Source organism: Miniopterus schreibersii (assembly GCF_964146895.1).
Source record: "Miniopterus schreibersii genome assembly, chromosome: 13".
NCBI classification, from domain to species: Eukaryota; Metazoa; Chordata; class Mammalia; order Chiroptera; family Miniopteridae; genus Miniopterus; species Miniopterus schreibersii.
The window spans coordinates 3401937-3425280 of NC_138113.1; the positions used below are offsets into that span (position 1 = coordinate 3401937).

At 54.5% G+C, this 23344-nt stretch overlaps 2 protein-coding genes across 14 annotated transcripts in view; both read left to right on the plus strand.

Moving 5' to 3' along the window:
- Nucleotides 1-15249, plus strand: part of GREB1 (growth regulating estrogen receptor binding 1) — an 88561-nt gene extending 73312 nt beyond the window's left edge. For 3 of the 6 annotated variants that reach the window (XM_081156889.1, XM_081156890.1, XM_081156891.1), the window contains exons 24-33: nt 2030-2188; nt 3294-3436; nt 4819-4980; nt 6024-6228; nt 6922-7096; nt 8696-8914; nt 9902-10037; nt 11106-11306; nt 11738-11876; nt 13020-15249. In XM_081156889.1, the coding sequence (XP_081013015.1) occupies nt 2030-2188; nt 3294-3436; nt 4819-4980; nt 6024-6228; nt 6922-7096; nt 8696-8914; nt 9902-10037; nt 11106-11306; nt 11738-11876; nt 13020-13183 (1703 nt within the window). In that variant the 3' untranslated portion in view covers nt 13184-15249. Of the gene's footprint in view, nt 1-2029; nt 2189-3293; nt 3437-4818; nt 4981-6023; nt 6229-6921; nt 7097-8695; nt 8915-9901; nt 10038-11105; nt 11307-11737; nt 11877-13019 lie in introns of those variants that run through there. The other 3 variants (XM_081156892.1, XM_081156893.1, XM_081156894.1) reach the window with 3 other exon arrangements.
- Nucleotides 15250-20013: 4764 nt separating this feature from the next.
- LPIN1 (lipin 1) overlaps nt 20014-23344 on the plus strand; it is a 74491-nt gene continuing 71160 nt past the window's right edge. For 2 of the 8 annotated variants that reach the window (XM_081155984.1, XM_081155990.1), the window contains exon 1: nt 20555-20731. Coding sequence is in view for 2 of the 8 variants with exons in the window: in XM_081155992.1 (XP_081012118.1) it covers nt 20651-20731 (81 nt within the window). In the remaining 6 variants the exon portion in view is untranslated. Of the gene's footprint in view, nt 20732-23344 lie in introns of all 8 variants that reach the window. The other 6 variants (XM_081155985.1, XM_081155989.1, XM_081155991.1 and 3 more) reach the window with 6 other exon arrangements.

Genomic DNA, 23344 nt, shown 5'->3' on the forward strand with positions numbered 1-23344 from the left:
ATGGTTTCTTTCCTTTTGCCTGTAAAAAAGAACGTATATGCTTAGGTTTCTGAGTATTTAAGTAACGTGCTCAGGAGCCCGGCTGGGAGGTGGCAGAGCCGGACCGAACCTGGGTTTGATCGCCACCTCTGGAAGGCAGGGTTAGCCCTCAGGGAGGTTCCCGCTCAGGCAGCTGAGCGCATAGCCTATATCGTGGGGCAAAATGGAAATACAGGATATGTGGGGAACAGCCTTTCTCCTTGCCCATGGGACAGAATTTTCCCTGATGAAGGGAAGACTCTTTGAACAGCTGTTTTGTGCTAATTGCAGGACACGCCCCCCAGTTCCTCTTCATAGGAGGCTCATAAATGGTGTTTTCTCATAAACTCAGTCTGGTAAACAAGTGGTAGTTTGGGAATTAAAAGTTGTTAAGGAGTCCTGTCTGTGGTGTAAAGGAAAGGGGACCAGTAAGCTGCTCTGGCATCTAAATGGCACCTTTAAGAAAACTGTATGTACAGGGTGTCCCAAAAAAACATATACACCCTTTGAATAATTATTAATTCCAATGGGTTATATCTGAAAAGAAACATCAGTTGCGCTATCAAAAATGTATACGTATACCTTTTTTGGGGGCCACCCTATATTTAAGGTGCACGACTTGACTTGATGTACATGTGTACTGTGACGTCATCACCACGCTCAAGCTAATTAACATGATCATCACCTCACATGGTTGCAGATTCATTGCTGCCTTTGTCACAATAGCCAAGATACGCAGGCACATGTTGCCCGCGGAGGGGTAAATGTCCATCGGCAGATGAATGGATGATGGAAACACAGCATATACATGCAGTCGGATAGACTCAGCCTAGAAAAGGGGAGACCCCGCTGTCCACACCCAGCACTTCTCCAGATGCTCTTGGCTGGGCTTCAGTTTGGGAGAGAATTTGGAACCACCGAAACCCACCCAGCGGGGTCTTTCCTTTGAAGAGAAGAGGCTCTTCCAGCTCTGGGTTTCCCATGGTCCCCACAGTTTGGGACCGTATTTCAGGTGAAAATCTACCATGTTTCAGACGAGAACAGGCCTGCTGAGTTTTCATCTCCTCCTTTCTTGGAGATACCAACACTAAAGACGGGAATTGAACCTAGTTTGTTAAAACTTCAAAGCCCATTTTGTTAAATGCTCTTATTTCCTGGGTTTTCTCTTCGGTACGACCTGGAAAGTTCCTGTTTTACAGGGTGTTGTGGAGATGAGATGATGTTACACACGCGAAGCTCTGAGCACCTACAAGTACACGATCAGCATTCCCCCCTTCTTTCCTCCTCTCTCCTCCTCCCGGCGGACGTGCACTCCGCCCGCGCGCACAGTGCGGAAGGAGAGAGGGGTAGATACAGGTAGATGCATATACTAGATACATAACCAATGACACATAATTTGAGTTGGACCAACTAGACTTTTAACCTTTGATCAACAAGCATTTAGCGAGCACCCATAGGCTACCCCCAGCGTAATGTCAGATGACCCATGGCAGGTGTAAGAATGGTGTGGGCCGTGAGTGGTGGTGGCATTGAGAGGGCGAGAGCAGTGGGCTCCAGCTCTTTCCAGAGACGCAGGGCTTAGAGCCGGGCCGTTTTGGCTGGGTAGCATTTAGACACAAGCGCAAGCATGAGAACTGCATGCGGTTCCATGGGCGCTGGGAACCAGTGTGGTGTATTTGGGGATGGTGCTGGCGAGAGGCATGGAGCCCGGGGAGGGGCAGGTCTGCCGGGAGGAGCTGAGGCCAGTGTGAGGGTCGGAAGAGCAAACCCATCTCATAGGAAACAGCATAAGGCTGTTGCTCTGGAGAGAGGGCCGTCTGAAGGGGCCCCCTTGGCTTGTTCGAACAGCCCCGAGAGAGGATACGCCCGAGCCTTCCAGATTCGGGCGTGTTCCCAGGAACCCGCAGACTCAGCAGCAGCTCCGCCCCGAGCACCATCCTCGTGCTCATCCGAAATAAGTCCCTCTCTGCTCTCGCCTCGTCACGTATCTGCGTGTCTCCCGACCCCGTAGACCTCAGGGAAGAAGCCGACTGGCATTACATCCAGCTCGGCGACCCCTGGCCGGACCTGGAGCTCTTCCGGAAGTTGCCTTTCGACTACATTATCCACGACCCGAAGTACGAAGACGCCAGCCTCATTTGTTCACACCATCAGCACGTAAAGAGCGAAGGTCAGATTTTAAATGTCTTCCCGAGTCGGTGGGAGTAGCCTCTTCACGGGATAAGCCAAATTTGGTCAGTAATGAACTTAAATCATTCCGTGGTGGCGGGTGAGTCAGCGGTGCCCAGCCGAGGTCAGCACCTCCCTGGCCAGAGAAGGCTCTTCATGAAACTCAGGGAGGAAGACCCATTGCTCGGTCAGTGCTAATGACAGGGACACTCTCGCTGCCGGTCACGGTCAGAACATTCTGAAGATCCTGCTTAGTAGAGACTAAAAGACACGTATCTTTGTTTATGAGTTTAGATTGTGGAAACAAAATGTTCTAATTTCCCTTCCTCCCTCGGGCTCTTGTTTCCTCCCTCCTTGCGGGGACCACTGACTGCCACAGAATTACAACCCCGCAGGGTGTCAGGGTCCCTGTCGGCAAACACAGAGGATGAGTGGCCAGTGTGATTGTCAACACCGATGGGAAAGTTTGGGGAATGCAGTGTGAGAGGAAAATACTCGCCAGTGTCCACAGCACACCGATAATTTTATCTCCGTGGTTCTTAGATCACTTTCACGGCGGGTCCCTCACGAGACTCGTCTCCAATGCAAGCCAAGGGCTGGGGTCTTACTCCTGCTGAGTCACTGGGAAAAACGGGACAGTTCACCTGCGTTACGGGATCTGCGTATTACACTGGCCATCAGTTTACATGTCATGTAGCGGATCCTTGAATATAGGTTGATGAAACATGCAGGGGCTCACGGGTAAGATGACAGTCTCTTGGTTTATCCCACTGAGACTGTCGTTTCTTTTTTTATATATGCTTTTATTGATTTTAGAGAGAAAGGAAGGGAGAGAGAGAGAGAAATATCGATGAAATATCAATTGGCCGCCCCCTACTGGGGACCGAGCCGACAACCCGGGCGTGTTCCCCGAACCAGAAATCGCACCGGTGACCTGTTGGTACACGGGATGACCCTCAGCCGCCGAGCCACACGGGCCGGAGGGGCTGTCGTTTCTGAGTCGCCGGGGCCTCAGAGCCTAGGCTAGCGTTCCAGTTCGTCCTCAGCTTGTTCCGTTTGAGCGGCAGGGAGCGAGGTTGGCCCTGTAACGCTGGGCTTCCCTGCAGACAGGGGGCCGCCCAGGAGGCCGGAGGAGCTCCACGTGCGGCGGCCGACGGCGCGGATGCGGCTGTCCAAGTACGCGGCGTACAACACCTACCACCACTGCGAGCAGTGCCACCAGTACATGGGCTTCCACCCCCGCTACCAGGTAGGCGCCGGCCGCGTCCTGCTGCAGCTGTTCAGGAGCCCATCCTGCGGTGGGAGGTGGAGAGCCCTGGACGCCCTCGCGTCCCGGCCTGCTGACCCCCTCAGCTCCCCGCGATGCTATGCGAAATGCCGGCGGGTGCTGCCGAGCGGTGAGGCCCAGGGCTACCCCGGTGTGAGGAACAAGGTTAACTGGCTGCAGATGTCTTGATTACCTTGACGTCCTAGTAACTTCAACAGTTCAGTGCAGCAGACTCCCGAGTGCGTGCTCCTTACCAGGCGCGGGCGCGGAGGCGAATGCCTGTTGGCTCCATGCGCAGGACTCCTGGTGCAGGGGCAGAGGGATGCTCACAGCAAAAACTCAGGAGCAGTGGGAAGCCGGCGGGAAGAGCAGGTGGCTGAAGCAGAGATTACGTAAAGAGAGGAGCTTGCACTTACTGAGCACCTACTACGCCCCAGGAGATCTGCTAGGCACTTTACTGCCAAACCTTTTATTTATTTTTATTTATATTATTTTTTAATTCTCATCTGAGGATATATTTTTATTGATTTTTAGAAAGAGAGGAAGGGAGGGGGGAGAGAGAGAGAAACATCAGTGTGAGGGAAACACGGATCAGTTGCCTCCTGTACTGGCCCTGCCTAGGGATTGAACCCACTACCTTTTGGTGCATGGACCATGCTCCGGCCGACTCGGCCGCACTGGCCAGGGCCTTCCCAACCCTTTTATGTGGTAGACAATGTCATTTGCCCTGGACACCAGGGAAATGGATAAGGCTACTGGTGTGAGCGAGGGCTCTTTGGACAAAGTGACTAGAAGTAAGATTAGACTTGGGGACGGGAGTGATGATCCCAAGACCCCTGAATGTCGGTTTCCACATCCTAACGTGGGGCTGATGACAGGACCTGCTTCACATGATTGTTAGTTACACTGCAGAGGGGACAGAGGGTGCTGGATGGAGGGAGATGGAAGTATACAGGTGCGTGCAGTTCTTACTGCTTTATTAATGTGCCACTGCACATGCAATTACACAGGAGGGAGGAACACACGGATGAGAATGAAAATGGGATCCGCAGTGTGACTGCTTCAGTAGATAACCCAGCACTCTGGGTCGAATCCAGTCCAGAGGGGTTGGTGCCAGAAGTGGGGTACCTGGGTGGAACACGATCGGGGTTAGAGACGGGGTCAGGCTTCAGCTGAGAGGGTGTGGCCTCAGCAGCCAGACCTGGGTGCCCGCACCTTGTACTGGTGTCACCCTGTGGGTTTCTCGTGCTGTGGGGCAGAGGTGGCAGTGACCCGCGTGTCGTCACGGCCGCGGTGGGCCTGGGTTCTTCCGGGGAGTTTCGCCGGACGCTGATGGCAAGCTCTGTCCTTTCCCCCGACCCCAGCTCTATGAGTCCACCCTGCACGCCTTTGCCTTCTCTTACTCCATGCTAGGAGAGGAGATCCAGCTCCACTTCATCATACCCAAGTCCAAGGAGCACCACTTCGTCTTCAGCCAACCCGGAGGCCAGCTGGAGAGTATGCGGCTGCCCCTCGTCACCGACAAGGTACTGGCTCGGAGGCCAGTGGGCCCGATCTGTGTGGCTGCAGGTGACCGCTGAGCTGGAGCCCTGGAGACTGTGGCTGCCCATGAGTCAAGGGCAGGTGGGGGGGCGCGGGGTTGAGAGACCGATGTCGTGATTGAACTTGAAGTAGGAACATAAGGCCGTTGGGGTCACTCAGAGTCAAGTTTGAGCCTTGCTCTGCCACTTACTAGCTGTGCTGTTTTATTTGAACTTGTCCCTGGATGTCTCTGAGCCTCAGTTTCCTCATCTGTAAACCAGGGCAATAGTAAGTCTTGCAAAAGCTTGTGGAGAGAATTACTGGCAGAGCGGACATGAGGCGCCAGGACAGCGCCTGGAAGACAAGTGCCGAGCAGACGCTGATCCTGGCCACCCTTCTTTAATGCTCTGTGTCCGGGACAGTGACACAGGCGAGGCGCTAGACAGTACGGCTCCCGCAGGGCCTCTGCCGACGCCCGCAATTGTTGACCCCGGGGTGGTCCTGTTTCGCCCTCTGTCCTTTCCTCTTCTGCCTTCCTGTGTTATCTGGAAGCGGATCGCAGACATTGTAGTATTTCACACACAAATATTTCGACGTGTATCTCTGAAGGGTCATTTTCCACTTTTGACAAGGTGGCTCTTACTAATCCGTCATCTTGCCATGACCACCATTCTTTTTTTGTTAATTCTCACCTGAGGGTATTTTTTCTGGTAATCTTTAGAGAGAGTGGCAGGAAGGGAGAGCTGGGGGGAGAGAGACATTGATTGGTTGCTTCTTGCACGTGCCCTGACCAGGGCTGGGGGTCGACCTACCTGCCACCCAGGTACGTGCCCTGGACTGGGAATTGGACCCGTGACCCTTCGGTGGGCAGGCCAGTGCTCTAACCACTGAGCCACACTGGCCGGAGCCATTTTTACTGCATTTTATCAGTAAAAGCAAGTCCCAAGGCTAAGCTGGATTCAGGGAGTGCGGAGACAGACATTTCAGAGAGTGAGGAATAGCTGTGACCATGCTAAGAAACACATCTCTTTATGCCTCTACTTTCTAGAGCCAAGAATATATAAAAAGTCCGACCTTCACCCCGACCACCGGCCGTCACGAGCACGGGCTCTTTAACCTGTACCATGCGATGGATGGGGCCAGCCATCTGCATGTGCTGGTCGTCAAGGAGTATGAGATGCCCATTTATAAGAAGTACTGGCCCAACCACATCATGCTGGTGCTCCCCAGCATCTTCAACAGCGCTGGAGTTGGTAGGCGCCTGAGCATGCCCTGCTGGAGACGTTCCTGGGAACGGAGGCTGAGAGTGTTCTAGAGTTGACAGGGTCCAACGTTTTTCATTAAGCCTTTTTTTCTTTAAATTTTTCTTTTGTCAATCCTCACCTGAGGATATTTTTTCCATTGTTTTTTATTTTGAGAAAGAGTGGAAGGGAGGAAGGGAGGGGAGGGGAAGAGAGAAAGAGAAACATCGATGTGAGAGACACACATTGATCGGTTGCCTCCCGTATGCACCCCAACTGGGGCCGGGGATCTAACCTATAACCCAGGTATGTGCCTTTGACCAGGAATCGAACCCGTGACCCTTCGGTGCTCTAACCACTGGGCATACCGGTCAGGGCTCAAGCCTTTCAATTTTAAAGTTATTTTGATTTGTTGGACTATTTCTTTCTTTGATGTTTGGTGATTCATTCAATTTATGTTCTTAATTCACGTTAGAAAAGGGTAAGCTGACAGATGTTTGCGCAAATTGGAGGCGTGTGTTTTCTCCCCTAGAGTTTTCTCTCCCAAATCAATAGCGAGTAGTGAGTGGACGAGGGATGCAGAGAGGACCTTAGGGAGCTGGCTGGCCTCGGGGTGGGGCCTCGATGGCCGTGGTCTTCCTCGATGGTGCGGTGTGGACGTCCAGCCAGCCAGGCCTGAGTCGGGGGTGGCTTTGCCCGTTGCAGGCGCCGCCCACTTTCTGATCAAGGAGCTGTCGTACCACAACCTGGAGCTGGAGCGCAACCGGCAGGAGGAGCTGGGGATCAAGCCGCAGGACATCTGGCCTTTCATCGTGATTTCCGACGACTCCTGCGTGATGTGGAACGTGGTGGACGTCGACGGTGGCGGGGAGAGAAGCAGGTGAGGCGCCTCCCCACGCCTGCAAGTGAGACAGACGCGCGCGCTCTTCAGTGGGGACCCCGGAGGGCTCACCTGTCGGAAAGCATCCTACGAATCCCCGCATTCGGCAGGCTCACGTTCCAACCCTTGTTTTGAGTTTAAGTTTAAAAAAAAATTAAAGTATAATACACACAATAAATGGCACCATATATAGTCAATATAAAATATATACAAAAAGAAAATATACAGGTACAGAAAATTTCACAAACTGAACACATCCATTTAACCAACTCCCATGTGAAGAATGGGACCCTCACTGCCCCCCAGAAGCTCCCGCATTGCCTCCCAGTTCCTCCGGGCCCCCCAGCCTAGCTCCTCACGCCCTGGCTGTGTTTTACTTGCTGTGTGACGTCAGGGAAAGCACGCACTCCCTTTGGCTTCTAGTTTCCTCAGCTTCCAAAGGGGCGCTAATACCTACGCCGGAGGTTTGTCGTGAGGATTAATGAATCTGTGGATGGTGCGCCGGCTAGTGGGTGGCCAGCAGCAGTCTCCGAAGGGCCCAGTAGACGCAGCTGTATCTGAGCATCGCTCGTAGACCGTCTCCTTGTGACTCTGTGGTGTTACTGTGTGATGTATGAGTGTTTCAGCCCGAGTCTGCGTGACAACTTCTGGTTATTTTTGGCTTGTATTGTATAGACCCAACATTAGGCTGGCTCACCTCCTTTGCGTTAGTGACACCCTAATATAACAATCACCCTCAATCACCTTCTAGAAAAGACATTTTCTGTTGATGGAACGGCACGTGGCTTAGGAGAATGGTGATCTGCTTTGCTTTCAACATTCTCGCTGTCACTCTTCGGGGGGCAAGAGCTCGCTGAGGGCCAGGATGGGGGGAGAGCTGAGCTTTCATCACCCTGCCTTTCTCAATTTCATTCTGAAGCAGCCGTTAAAGCCCCAGGATGTCAGCTCCAGCAGGGGCCTTAGAGAGTTGAGCGTAAGCCCCTTGGGTAGGGAAAAGAAAGCTGAGGTCCAGAAAAGTCGGGCAGCTTGCCTGGGCCGTTGTGGACCCAACGCTCGGCCCTGACTCCCAGCCCTGAAGTCACCCTTGCTGGTCAGCAGGCACCTCTCTGTCCTCACAGGCCTCACACACAGCCCCGTGGGGTGGGAGGCGTTCACAAGCTGCCTCTTCCCCACTCTCACTTGGCACCCGCCGTAGAAAGCCTCGCCCCTTCCCACCCTTTACCTTCAGATCTGCAAACCGGAAATGCGAGGTGGTTGGCATGGTGGGGGGAGAGTGGGCCGTGGAGGTAGCTGGTCACATCCAGGCTCTGTTGAGTGACGCCGCGCAAGTCACTCGGAGCCTCATATCCCTCATCTGTGAAATGGGGGCAGTGATGTGCCTGTGTCACAGGTTTGCCGCGAGGATAGGTGATAACAAAGGCGAGGTGCTCAGCCTGGCGCCTGGCCCCCGCGATGGCCGGTGGTCGTGGCAGAGGCGACCCTCGCCAGCCCGCCCGGGGTGTGGGCTCCGCTGGAGAGCCGCATCCCGGCCGCCCGGCCCCGAGGCCTTGCTCTTGTTTGCATGTGAACCTAAGGTGGTCACTTCCCTCCTCCGAGCAGAGAGTTCTCCTGGTCGGAGAGGAACGTGTCCCTAAAGTACATCATGCAGCACATCGAGGCGGCCCCCAACATCACCCACTACGCCCTCATCGGCCTGCGGAAGTGGTCCAGCAAGACCGGGAGCCGCGAGGTGCGCGAGCCCTTCTCCCGCTGCCACGTGCACGACTTCGTCGTTCTGAACGTGGACCTGACCCAGAACGTCCAGTACAACCAGAACCGGTGAGCTCCTGGGCTGCCGGCCACCAGCACGGCCCCCGGCCCCCGGCCCCCGCCCCCAGCCCCCAGCCCCCAGCCAGGGGCAGCTTAGGCCTGGCGGACGGGCGGGACGGCTGCCTCTCACCGCCCTGCAGGCCGCAGGCACCAGAGGCTCCCGCCCGTAGCATCAGCCTGGCCCTGCCTTCAGCTTAACGTTTCCTCTTCCTCTCTCCCTCCCTTTCCCTCCTTCCTTTCCTTTCCCTTCCCTTCCGTTCTTTTCTGTATTTTATTGTATGATATCGTGGAGGGGAGATTTGCATAAGAGATAATTCAACTTCCTTCGTGGATTCACACGGCGCTCTGTGTAGTGACTCAGGTTCTGTGTTTTCTCTTGCGTCTTTGGCTTCCTCTCTGAACACACAGCTTCGTGAGAGGTTAGCACTGAAGGGAACTGTGAAGTAGTTCCCGTATGTTGCTTTCTACGTACCCACCCACGAAGGGCTCACACCTCGAGCAGAGCCCCGTCACCGGCGCATCCCTGTGCCCGGCTGCGGGCGCACGCCCGAGGTGGCCCGGGCAGCAGGGTGGGTTTCGGAGCCAGACCCCCCTGCTAGGAGTCTGGGTCCTGCCGCTTGCCGGCTTTGCTCTGAGCCTGTTTCCCTCAGCTGGAAAAAGTGGCTTTTTTTTCCCCACCCTGGGCGGTTTGTTTTTTCTTTTTAACAACAGATGAGAGGGTGTCTGTGATGTCCCCACAGCATGCCCGTGTGGCCCCCAGAGGCCCGCCCTGCTGGAGTTTATGCCTTAGGAACCTGGTGCGGACGCCCCACAGCCTGCCCCATTTTCTGGTTTGTTCGCCTCCGTGCCTTCCGAGCGGAGGGTCCGTGGGGCAGGAATGAGCCTGCCCGTCTCCAGCACAGGGGTGCACACGCCACGTGTCTGGGGCAGGCAGGGTGTGACTGGGCGTGTGAGCGGCATCCGACGGGACCTGTCCCCTCCTCCGGTTCCGAGCAGGTTCCTGTGCGACGACGTGGACTTCAACCTGCGGGTGCACAGCGCCGGCCTCCTGCTCTGCCGGTTCAACCGCTTCAGCGTGATGAAGAAGCAGATCGCGGTGGGCGGGCACCGGTCCTTCCATATCACCTCCAAGGTGGGTGGGCCACGGGCCACGCAGGCACGTGCCCCGCTGGGGCTGCCGCTCGTGGTGCGAAAACGGAGGTGGGAGCTGGCAGGGGGCCACGGGGCCGTCTTCGAGTCAGTGGGCGGGCTGGACTGCTGGGTGGTGTTTGTAACGGTTTCCAGCTGAGTGTGGTTGGTGCCCATCCTCATTGACCTCCCCCTGCCCGCCCGCCCGCCCACCTGCCACCCGCCCTCTCCGGGTGGGCCCCGCACACATGTCCGTCACTGCACTCGGTGCTCGCTCGTGTGGTGATGGAATAAGAGATGGTGGGCTCAGTGGGGGGCAGTTGAGAGGAAGGGCAGTGGGCGTGGGTGGCATCCAGGGGTAAGGGGAGGCTGACCATGCCCTGAGGTTTGCATCCTGGATTAGGGGAAGTGTACCCAAGAGAATTGATTCTCTTGTGTTTTTTCTAGACCAGACAGCCAGTTTTCTACATGGAAAGATCAATGTCTATGATTTTTAAAAAAATTTATCTTTATTGTTGAAAGTATTATAGATGCCCCCCTTGTCCCTATTGCCCCTGCCCCCCCAGGCCTTCACCTCACTATTGTCAGAATCCATGGGTTATGCATATATATATGCACATAAGTTCTTTGGTTAATTCCACCATCCCCCTTCCATTTTACCCATCAGTCTGTTCCATGCTTCCATGCCTCCGGATCTGTTTTGTTCATCAGTTTATTTTGTTCATTAGGTTCCACATATAAGTGAGATCATGTGATGCTTGTCTTTCTCTGACGGGCTTATTTCGCTCAGCGTAATACTCTCCCGGTCCCCCCCATGCTGTCCCAAAGGGTAAGGGAGCCTTCCGTTTCATAGCTGCGTAGGATTCCATTGTGCAGATGTACCACAGCTTTTCTATCCACTAGATTTTTACTGATCACACGGATCAGTTGTCACATGTCCCCCTTGGATCAAACCTAACAGTCTTCCATGACAGGGCCACTCAGCCTGGGTTCCCACGCAGCCCGGAAACCCTGGGAGAACGTCTCTGCTCCAGTGGCTGTCAGTGGCTGACGCCTGTCCTTCCCCGCGCAGGTGTCTGACAGCCCCGTGGCGATCGTGCCCGCCCAGTACATCTGCGCTCCGGACAGCAAGCACCCGTTCCTGGCGGCCCCCGCGCAGCTTCTGCTGGAGAAGTTCCTCCAGCAGCACAGCCACCGCTTCTTCCCGCTGTCCCTGAGGAACCAAGGCCACCCCGTGCTGTTGGTCGACTGCTACCTGAATCTGGGATCTCAGGTAACTCACAGGGTCCGTCGCTCTGAGAAAGGTCTCAGACGAGTGCGTCAGAACCTAGGACTCGAATTGTAACGAAACACCTTCGTCTCAGGCATTTACCCCATTTTACAGCCGATAAAACAAAGGCTGAGAGAATTTAGATGCTTTGCTTGCCCCAATATGATACGCGAGGAATCAAGCCCAATTGTGAGGCCAAAGCATTTCTGATTCTCCGATGAGTTAACAAACAGATAAATCTGGGCAAATCTCTTGGAATTGATATTTTTAGGATGTAGATTTGGAAATAACACAAAAATATTGTTTCTGGCCCCCCAAAACAATACTTGAGCTTGACCAGGCAATTAGCATCTTAGATGCAAAGCCCTAGCCCAGCGTTGCTGAGTATTTCACGGAAAGCGATGATTTTTCTCCGGGCTCCCCTCTCGTTTCAGATTTCTGTGTGTTACGTGAGCTCCAGGCCCCACTCCCTAAACATCAGCTGCTCTGACTTCATGTTTAGTGGACTCCTGCTCTACCTCTGTGACTCGTTCGTGGGAGCTGGTTTTTTGAAAAAGTTTCATTTTCTGAAAGGTAACTTCCCATCCTCTCACCCCTGGACCTTGACTTGGATGCTGTCGTGACCTGGTGCCTCCGAGGGGGTGACTCCTGGTCGTGTGGGTACGTTGAGGCTCAGAGGGGGAACATAACCACCAGGAAAGTACAGGATGGGACTCTAGGGCGGCTCTTTCCCCCATTCCTGTTTGGGTCGAGACGAGACGCATCCCCTTTGGTTTAGGCAAAGAGCAGATATGTTCAGCTTTTGTGTTCCTTTTCAGTCCAGTTCTTAACACCAGCACCCAGTTCCCCACAGATGCTTCTTCCTCCGGGTAGACGAGCTCTCTCGCCCCTTTCGGATGCTGCATGCTTCTTGCTAGAGTAGTTCAGAGTGACAAACATTGATCTGTATGACTTAAAAAAATGATTTCCAGCCCTGCTGGGGTCCCTAACCAATGTGCCCTTTTCCTCGGGTTGCTCTTCGCTCTGACCTTGTCTCGCAGGTATTTACTGAGCACCACGCAGTAGAAGGCCTTGGGGATAGGGAGAGGCTTCTACAGTCTCTGCCCTTGGGAAACATTTGTCTAGCGGGAGGATAGGACATGTAGGTAAGAAGGTAGGACGGGAGGGAGGTAGTGGAGAGGCAGCCAGAGCGACACAGTGAATGGGTGAATGAATATGAATGAATGAGTGGACGTGAGTCATGTCTTGACTATGTTAGGATTCAGGAGGAGGGAAAACTCACCTGGTTGGACAGGTGGGGAGAGGTGGGAGCTGCATCGGCCTGGATGGGAGGTCACCTTGAGTGGGAGAAGAAGGTGGGGCTGGGCCTTGAGGTGGTCAGCTGGCCACTCCACACCCAGGGCTGCAGCTGAGAAAGCTCGGTTCCCGATCCGACCCGTGTGCCTTCCCAGTTCCCCTTCTCTGTTCCCTTCCTTGTCAGCATCTCTTCTGCCTCCGTGTTCTCTCACCTGCCAGACCTGCCCCTCGGTCGCATCGCAGTGTCTGTCTTGCTAAGATTAGGAAGCATTCTGAAAGAAGCGAGGTCACTGGGCGTCTGGTCCTTCCCTTCCATGGAGGCAGCGTTGCATTTTTTTCAAGCAGAACCCAGGCAGTAGGTTTCAGTCAGATAAGCTCACCTGTTTTCTTCCCACACCTCTGCCATTGCCTGTTGTGCAGGTGCCACCTTGTGTGTGATCTGCCAGGACCGGAACTCACTCCGCCAGACGGTGGTCCGCCTGGAGCTGGAAGACGAGTGGCAATTCCGACTGCGCGACGAGTTCCAGACCGCCAACGCCAAGGAGGACCGACCGCTTTTTTTTCTGACGGGACGACACATCTGAAGGACCCACCAGCAGGTTTTTCAAGAAGAGGGGAGCTGTCAGAACCTCATGCTGTTGAGGCTAAAGGAAGAATTAGAACCACGGTGTGTTTGAACTGAAACGGGGCCCAGAGACTGTCTTGTGCAAGCCCCTCATTTTGCGCGCCAGGGACCCAGGCCCCAGAGGTGACGGAGACTTACGGAGAGGGACGGGTCAGCGGGTGGCGAGCAGGAACTCAGACCCAGCCTCCCGAGTCCTGGGCCGGCCGCATTGCCCTGGGCTATGTCCAAGTCCATTTCACAAAGAACAAAGTTTTGCTGACTGTCATGCCATCCATATGCTTCCATGGACGCACTTCACTTTTCTCTTAGTTCTGAATCTCTTGGGTCATCTTAGAGGTGCCAATATCTCAGGCGATGGATACGACTTGAGCGGTGTAGGTTTCCGTATCGTCTACTACAAAGCAGTAGTCCAAAAGAACATTTTAATCATAAAGGCTGGCGATGAAGAAAAAACAAAGTGGGTCACGGAATAAAAATTATGTAATTGCCTAGAAGGGTGCTTTTTAAAAAGAGCCCAGAGGTATCAGCTTGAATAAAGTAGAACAAATTGTTTTACTTCAGAACAGATATGATTCCATTAGAATAGTTTAGGGTAAATACCCTACCTCTTGAAAGGGCAAAAGTGAGAAGAAACTTTCTTTAAAACCAAAAGGATTTCAGGAAAGGAATTTGGTTACAGAGCTTGACCTTAAGAAACAGAATTTGCCTTACAAAGGAAAGGGGACCAGATGGCTTCCTTGAAACAACAATAAAAACAACCAAAGTGATGTGTAAACAGCTTGATAAGAAGTGGACTTCTCACCATAATTTATTGAAGCTCGGTTTTCAGTTCTTTACATAGCTTGTCGTCTTTTTAAAATGTTTTTCTTGATTTTAGAGAGAGAAGGAAGGGGAAAGAAAGATCAATGTGAGAGAGAAACATTGATCAGTTGGCTGCCTCCTGCATGGCCCCTACTGGGGATTGAGCCAAAACCCGGGAATGTGCCCTGACCGGGAATCTAACTGGGTGACCTTTTGGGCACTGGCGGATGCCCAACCAACAGCCACACAGGCCAGGGCTAGCTTGTCTTTTCTTAGGAATGCTGGCCAGAGAGGAAAAGGGACAGACAGAGATGATGGCAGGGATTCCATGATACAATTTCACTTGCCTGCCAGACTTCTTTTAAAATATTTTAAAAATTGATTTTAGAGAGAGAGGAAGGGAGAGGGAGAGAGAAACATTGATGTGAGAGTGGAACATTGATTGGCTGCCTCTTGCATGCCCCCTCCTAGGGACTGAGCCGACCTGGGCACATGCCCTGACCAGGAATCAAACCGACAACCTTTCAGTGGACGGGATGAGGTCCAACCAGCTGAGCCTCCCAGGCCAGGGCCAGAATGTTTTTTAAACCAGCATCTCAAAGCACTACCTACAGGCCAGGCACTGGGCCACATGCTTTCACAGTTGCGATCTTGATGAATCTTTCCCACAGCTGGTGTGGGTGGAATTATTTTCCCACTTGAAAGATGAGAAGGTGGAGATGCAATGAGTGCACGTCACCAAGATGACAGAGCTGGAAAGGAGCAAAAGTCCGGGTCCCGCTGCTGGATTCTGGACCCCAGAGTCCGTTTTCCCCACACCACACTGCTTTCAGAGTGGCCTGTAACCGAAGGAGAATTTAATGATACTTAAAAAAAGAATCACCAGAATGCATTTTTATGTATCCACCTTAGACACTTATAAGCACTCTCATGGATAACATGAAATTATTTTAAAAGCTGATGCCAAAGAATGAATGCCCGTCTTTCCTCCCCTAAGGAAAAAGTCCATGCGTATAAAAGACTTAGGTCAATGTTTATAAAATCATCCCTTTGTACGTCATTATTCCTATTCTGGAATAAAAACTTACTTTAGTTTTATTTGTCTTTTGTAAATAGGCAGCTTTGTGCTGCTCACCCCATTTTATTAGTTAATTTAAACTTGGGGAAAACCCCCCAATATTCCTGTTTGTTCGAGCCTTATAAATAAAACTTACCGTGCGTTGATTGTTTCTTCGGTGGGTATTAATTACATCATTCTGAGAGGAGGTTGTGCGGCCAGTGATGTCCAGGGGCTCCCTGCTGAAAAATCGAATGGCATGGCAGAAGAGACAGTTTTGGAAAGGAAATAAGACGAAAGCCAACAGGGAGGGGTATATTAACATGGGAGAATCGCTGAAAGAGAAAAAGCAGAATTGGAAGTGGAGGAAACTGCAGCTGCAGGTGTACAAAGGAGCCTGCCACACGGGACAACGGCTTTAGGGGAGCAGCAGCCAGGTGGAGGGAGCCGGGCTGAACGTGCGCGGCCTGTGGCTTCAGCACCAGGGGCGTGGACAGCGCATCGCTTCCTGAACCCCGGCGCCAGGGGAGCAAACGGAGAGGGTGCCCCGAGGCGCATGCCCACAGCCAGCCTGGAGTCCGGGTCTCCAAGCAACCCCCCTATGCAGCCGGTGCTCCCTCCCTCTCAGTGCCTGGAGACTGGGCGAGCTCCGGGTTAGCAAACGCCCCCTCTGAGAGAGAACTCCCAGGATGGGGGGACACGCACCTCCCCAAGGGTGCCCCTGAGCAAATGCAAGACCACGAGCCTGAGCCTGTTGCCGCGTTCGCATTGCTCAGCTCAGTTCCACCCAGAGAGGCGCGTGTTGGCTGGAAAGTGGCTTCCTCTGGGACCTGATAGACATGAGCTGGGCTGAACACTGCCACTTACTAGCTGTGTGACCTTGGGCACGTTTTTTAAACCTCTCTCAACCCATTTCTGCATTTATGAACTAATGTCTACATTGCAGAGTCTCTGCAAAGAATAAAGGAGTGAATGTGTGGGAGCTCAGGACCTGTGGCATGGCGGGACCTGTGGCATGGCATGCACCGTGGGCTATGCTACCCTGGGCAGGCCCAGAGACAATAGTCCAGGACTTGCCAGCACGCCAGCATTTTGCAGCTGTTACTGTTTTCCGTGAGGGCTGTTTCAATGCCACGCTGATATCCTCACAGAAGTCCTTTGCACTGGCAGGTGCATCCTCGTGATATCACACTTTCCCAGGCCTTTGAGAATGCCATCCTAATGGGACAGTGGGAGGAAGCGTCCCATCTGCTTTCTGCTGGGACCTGGACTGACCTAATGTGTGTGTGTAATAAAGGACCGTTATCAAAAACATACACAGAACTCTGAAAGCCCAACAAGAAAACCAACAGTCCAATTTTAAAAAAGGGTCCAAAGACCTTAATAGACACTTCACCAAAGAAGATACGCTGATGGCAAATAAGCATATGAAAAGATGCTCCTCATCACATGGCGTCAGGGAAACGCAAGTTAAAACAACAATGGGATGTTGGTACACACCTGTTAGAATGGCCAAAATCTGGAACACTGACAACACCAAATGCTGCGAGGATGTGGAGCAGCAGGAACTCGCGTCACTGGTGGGAGTGAAACACGGTCCAGCCGCTTTGGAAGACAGCTTGGTGGCTTCTTACAGAACTGAACATACTCTTATCACAGGGCCCAGCAACCGCGCTCCTTGGTATTTACCCCAAGGAACTGAAAACTTACGTCCACACAAAAACCTGCACGCGCATGTCTGTAGCAGATTTGTTTGTAATTCCCCAAACTTGAAGGCCGCCAAGATGTCCTTCAGCAGACGAATGGATAAATAAGCTGTGGTCCATCCAGACAATGGAATATTGCTCCATGCTAAAAAGAAATGAGCTATCAAGGCCATGAAAAGACATGGGGGGGAAGATAGGTGACAAGGGAGCCCAGAGGATTTTGGGGCAGTGGAACTACTCTGTATGATACTCTCATGATGGACACATGTCATTGGACAGTTGTCAGAACCGTAGAATGTACAGCACCAGGCGTGAACCTCGCTGTAAACTATGGGCTTTGGGTGGAATGATGTGTGATCAGTTGTAACAAACGGGCCGCGCTGGTGGGGGAAGGTTGATAGTGGGGAAGGTTGTCTGTATGGGAACAGGGACACATGGAACTCTGTGCTTTCAGCTCAATTTTTCTGTAAACCTGAACTGCTCTAAAAAAGCCACTAGTTTATTAATTAGAAAAAACACCTGATGTGACTTTCCCCCACGCTGTCCTCCCCTCTGTGTGAGGTACTGTTGGAACCAAGGGTAAGGCCTGGATCCGTCCTGAGGGCCCCTGAGGCGGTTGGGATTATGAGACATGAAGTCGGGTAACTCCCCAGCACGCCCTGTGCCGGCCAAGGGGAGGGGACAGCGAGGGCCTCTGAGCCAGGTGTTCCCTCTTCCGGGAAGTGCCACCTAACCTTGAGAACTAGAGGGTATGCGTAAGAAAAGCACTTGGCACATGGAAGGAATTAGAAGTGTCGGTCCCAACCACATCCTGTCCCTGAAAGGTCAAAGGCTCAAACAGTCATTACAGGGTGGAGAGAGCAGGGAAGGCCCCGTGGAAGGAGGAGGTCTGACCTGGGCCTAGAAAGTGGGCAAATCTGAAAAGGAGGAGGGGAGGGGAAAGGCATTCTGGGGGGAGGTCGTAGGGTGAACTAAGGTTTAGAAAGGGCAAACCCCAAATGCTCTTGGGGGTTCGCAGGTGACTCCCACACTCTGCGCTGGCAGCCTGGGGGAAGGGACACCCCGCGGGTCCTTCCCAGCCCGGGACACACAGTGGAAGCGTTTCGGGGGAAGTTCTGCTTGACCCTGGCCGCGGTCCTGTGGGGCAGAGATGGACTCCTCAGGAGGTTACTGCAGGAGAAGCTGGAGAGTCTGTAGCTGATGGGAAGCCAAAGTAAAACAGGCTCAGTTTCTCTGTCTGTAAAATGGAGCTATAAAGGCCGCCTCAAAGTTACTGTGAGGATTCATAGCTGCCCCCGCTTTGCGAAGATCTGATACGTTCCAGGCAGCGTGCCAAGGACTCTCGGCGCGTGGCCTCAAGTGTCCCCACAGTAGCCCCGTGAGAGAGAGACTATTTTTATCCGTGTTCCCCAGATAAGGAAACCAGGGCTCTTAGAGGCTGAGTGACTTGCCCTGAGTCAGAACAGCTACTGAAGGTCAGCGTCAGACCGAGAGCCCAGATCCGCGTGGCTCGGATTCTGGGATTTACCATCACTGCGCCGAGCTTCTGGGAGCCCTGTCATCCCTCACACCCCATCTGGAGGTGTCCCAGCCAAGCCAGGGCTGGCTCTCAGCAGCCCTGCGTAGCAGCAGGTTGTGGGCAGCCCGACCTCCCTGTCTCCATCACACTCGGCCATCAGGGCTGTGAAACCACGGCAGGGCACTGGGCACCATGCCTCTGTCCGCCTCACAGGCTGCAGGCGACTGCTCGGGGTCTGCTGTGATCAGAGCACCTACCCCTGTGCACGAACTGTGCTTCCATCCGATTTCTGGCTAAATGCTAAACGCGGCCAGGTACAACCACTCACGGTCATGAGGTTCTTAAAATATCCTGACGAGATGAATTAGAAATAGTAGCAGAGGTGGTGACCCAGCTCAGCAGAAGTGTCTCCAAGTGCTGTAATGTCCTCTCTGCCACCTCAGGACGTTTCGGGGCATTCGGGGAAATATTCCAGGGGGTGGGGCAGAGGCAGCCAGCTGCGAGGCTGTGCACAGTGGTCCCTCCTGGGCACGCTGCACTTTTCCAGGGTGAGGAAGGCAGGGCACCTCTGTGGTCAGGACTGCGGCATGGTGACCTGGGGACGGAGCCCAGGATCAAGCACCTCTCTGCTTCTCACCAGATGCAGCACCTGGGGAAGCCACTGCTCCCTGAACCTGTAAAGGGAGGGCAGGCAGAGCCATTGCATGAGCTGGGACAGGCTGGCACCTCTCTTGTATTCTTGCACTTCTCTCTCATGCCACCCTGGGCGGATCTGTGGTCAGGGCCCCCTCGGAGGAGGCACCTGCAGTGAAACCAGAGAAGGCCTGGCTGGGGAGGGATTTGGAGAACCAGACGGTGCTCCAAAGCGCCAACGGGTAGAGTTGGAGGACTTCAGGAGGCAGTCACAGAGCCACAGTTTGCAGGGACTCGAGTTGGGAGTGGTCTCAGGGGTAAGAGCTGTCAGGGAGTCTGACCTATCAGTCGGCTACACATTTGCCTCCAACTGTCCTCTCTCTGACCCTCTTTCTTCCACGGGCCTCAACTTCACCCGCGCACATGCTCTGATTCCAATATTCTTTTTTAAAAAATATGTTTTTATTAATTTCAGAGAGAGGAAGGGAGAGAGAGCTAGGAACATCAGTGATAGAGAAAGATGGATGGCTGCCTCCTGCTTGCTCCCTACTGGGGATCGAGCCTGCAGCTCAGGCATGTGCCCCGACCAGGAATCTAAACAGCGACCTTCTGGTGCATGGGACGACCCTCAACCAACTGAGCCACACTGGCCAGGCTCAGATTTCAATATTCTAAAGCCCCTTCCTGACCCTGCCATGTGCTCCAGGTACTGCCCTGCCTCTGGGTGAGATTGCATGGCGTCCCCCACTCTGCCCCTGCCAAACTGGATCAAAGCCTCTGCACCCACTCTTGCCGCTCGCTCTCTGCCCTCAGCCTGCACCGCCCTCCCAACCCCACTGGCTGCGGGACCCTCTACAGCCCGGCTCATCTCCGGGGGTCCCAGCTCCTGGCAGGACGGGAGCTGGGTGGCCAGCACTGCTTCTGAACTCAGCCCGGCCCTGCGTGGTCGCTTCCCACTTTGAGACCTGAGGCCAGTTCCTCAGGCTCCTATTTTTGACCTGCAACCTTATAGCCTTGCTGTGCAAGTCAGATGCCAGCCCGCAGCTTAACTGCTTAGCTCCTGGTGCGTGGGAGGCGTTCAAAACCCGAGAGCTCTAGTGACGACTGATGCTGCCGAGTGTGATGGAGGTGACGACGGTGGCCCACTGACCCGAGCTTTCCCGACTTCCCGAGGGATGGAAGGCAGCTCAGAGTCGCAGAGAGAAAGGGTTCCCCAGAGCCCGTTGTGAGGTTTCCTGCCCCAGCACACAAGGTAGTCTCTCCCTCTCCCCTCCTGCCCTTTCGAGCTGTGTGGCCTTGGGGAAGTCAGTCATTCTCTGAGTCTCACTCAGTACCCCGAGGGCTGGTGAGGACAGGGGTGGAGTGTGGCTGCCGACCAGCAGGGGTCATGCCCCGCCTGCCTTCTCGCACCAAGTCCACAGACACCGGCGCCCGCGGGACCCTGCACCCTTTAGGGCCTGGAGGTGTCTCCGAGTTGTTTGTCAGCGCGGCCCCAGGTGGGAGAGGACTGCAACTCAACACTGCGCTCTCTTCCTGAGCCTTGTGACTTGGCCGGGCTCCTGGGGTGTAAAGGGAAGCCGCCTGTCCCTGCAGCGTCGAGGGCCCACCCTCCCCGCTCCCAGAGGGGGAAACGGGCCACTGAGCAGCGGCGTCTTCCTCCGGGAGCTTGGTGGCCGTGGAGAGGCGGTGCCAGCATCCCGAGGCCCGGCCATGGAGGAGCAGGGCCACCGCTGCGGCTCCACCTGGGAGTCGCCCCCGGACAAGAGCCACCCGGATTCACCGTGGTCATGGGTAAGGGCTGTGCGGCCTCTGCAAGCTGCCCGCTGCCGCAGAGGGGTGCCGATGGGACCCGCGGGATCACTAGCGCGGAGAGGGTGTCGTTTAGGATTTGTGCATTCGCACTTCTTCAAATAGGTGGTGGGACCGGCTGCTCCTGTTACGGAGGCTGCATTTATAGAGGTTTTAGAACTGATTCAAGAACTAAAGACTTTTTTCTTTACTTTGGATAGAAGATAAATAATGATGGCTTTGATCCTTGAGACGGGAACACGGGGTGTTTTGCGGGCTCCCTGCTCCCCGGGCACTGTGCTGGGCCCTCTCGTTGTCTGTGCGTGGGGGTGGAGGAGGGGCTCCGAGCGTGGAAGAGACTCCCCCCACGCAGCCACTAAACCACCGTGTCTGAGAGTGACGTGAGTGCTGTCCCGTCCTGCCTTCGTAGGTCTCATCCTAGACGCCACAACTTTTTGGTGGGTGGGGAGAGAATGTTTGAAAGCAGTTATTTTCACTAAAAATCCCAAAGCAGGAGTAGAGGATGTTCATGTGGATAAGACCAAGTGGAAGTGGGCCCTGAGCGAGGGGCCTGGGCTGGAACTCGGGCCTTGCTCTCCTGGAGCTTGGTGGTGGCAGTGAGGAGGCAGCCAGCATCCCCAGGGCCACATCTGCAGTGAGCGTAATGGGTGAAACCCACCCCAGGTGGCACCTGGGTCACCTGTGACCGCCCACCTCTGGTCCTCACCAGCACAAGTCTGGGCTGGCTTGCCAGGGTTCCGGCCGTTTGAGTGCCCCGGTGCAGAGAGAGCCCGGGGCTTTCTGCATCCCAGGGAGATGGAGCGAGGAGTGTGGCATGCGTGGGGCAGACGGAGCCTCCTGGCTGGTGGTCCCTGTCACTTCAGTCGCGATCATTCTCGGGGCAGCTTGCTGCTGGTGCTCAGGCTGAAATGCAGTGGGGGAGCCCGAGGAAGAAAGGGGCCCAGGGTCTGCTCCCTCCTCTGCCACCATGCACCACTTGGCCCTTTGGGTGAATACTGCTGAGGGACAATGCTTGCAGAAGTTACCTGGGCTGAGGACAGGATTGGGACCTCCCCCAGGAGCGATGTGAGACCAAGGGCCCCCACACTCTGATGAAAGATTGGTTTTGTGGTTGGTTGGGATTGGGGATGGCTGTGTCTTGTTTCCATCCCTGGAATGGCCCTGACATGGAGCAGCCCTGTGCTGGCCCAAAAGTGCACCTGCTTCCCCCAAATGGGCAACACTGAACTCCCATAAAGCCCCCCACACCCCCTAGCATGACGGATAGTCTCCGCAGCCCCGCTGCTCGGGTCATAGTATGAGCAGTATCTCTCTTGTACAACCCGGGCAGACATCGTCATTCCCATTTGATGGCTGAGGAAACTGAGGCTCTGAAGTTAGTTCTTGCCCCCAGCAGCTCAGAGGGCTGGTGGAAGGTGGAGACAGGAAGGGGGTCCTCCGGAGCCAGCCTAGCCCCGGTAGTCACCCTTGGCACCTGCCAGACGCTGTAATCCGAGGAAGCTCTGGCAATATCTGTTCTTTGCTCAAATTTTTTTATTATTATTTTTCCTGGTTATAAAAGCATGTTCATTATAGATCTAGAATATACAGCAGAGTGTAAATAAGATAGTAATTCTGATCATCCCTCCTCCGTGGTGCCTGGGAACTTGCAAGGTGGGGTCAGCTTCTTTTCCCTGAAGGTTCGCTGTCACTGAGCCACAGAAAGGATTTCAGGTCCCCTTTTATTCTAGAACTCTCCCAACCCCCCACTGCGCGTGTGCTTGATCCAAAGCCCCAGGTTAAAACCTTCAATGGCCCTGTGCTATCCTATCCCACTGGGGCGTGGATACCCCGCTGTGTGACACGGTGACTTTCTCCCCTGGGGGAGGCAGGCCTCCGTGGCAGGGAGGGTGCTGGGAGGCAGTGACTGGAGCTGCAGCGCTGGCCCCTTCAGGGTGTTCACCCAGCCCGGGCACAAGGTCCAAAGGGGCCTGGAACTTGGGCTTGGTTCAGGCTTGTGCCCACGTCTGGAAGGACCTGACCAGTTGTGCTGAGGGTGGCTGCACAGCAGGGACACTGGCAGCTTAACCGCCTGCTCGAGTGGGAGAGCCGGCCTCCGGACTAGTCCTTGAGGACCGAGGGTGGGCTGGCCCACAGGGGTCTTTGGCAAAGCAGAATGGGAACATGGAGCAGGAAACTGAGGCAGACGCCCAGATGGACTGATTGCAATTCGGGAAAGCTTAGGAGAAGGCTGCAGCTGCCGTGGCCAGGAGCCGGGCTGGGCTGGCTACTTTTGAGAAGGCCATCGTGGGCACTTTCACCCTGGCGCAGGGAAAGGGCAGCTGGCCGCACTGTGCGCCCTTAGCGGCACCTGTTACTTTGGCACCGTCCACCTGTGACACTGGCCACAGCCATTCCAAGAGCCTGTGGGCTTGACCTCCTGGTCCTGAGTGTGTGCAGAGCCCCGTGGGGTGTGCAGAGAGGGGGAGGTCAAGGCAGGATGTGAGTGGGTGGACCTGCCCCCTGCCCGCTGCCAAGTTCACGGGGGAATTCCGACTGGCCGGGCCAGGGGAGGCGCCTCTGAGAAGCTGGCATTGGAGCCCGGCCTTGGAGCCC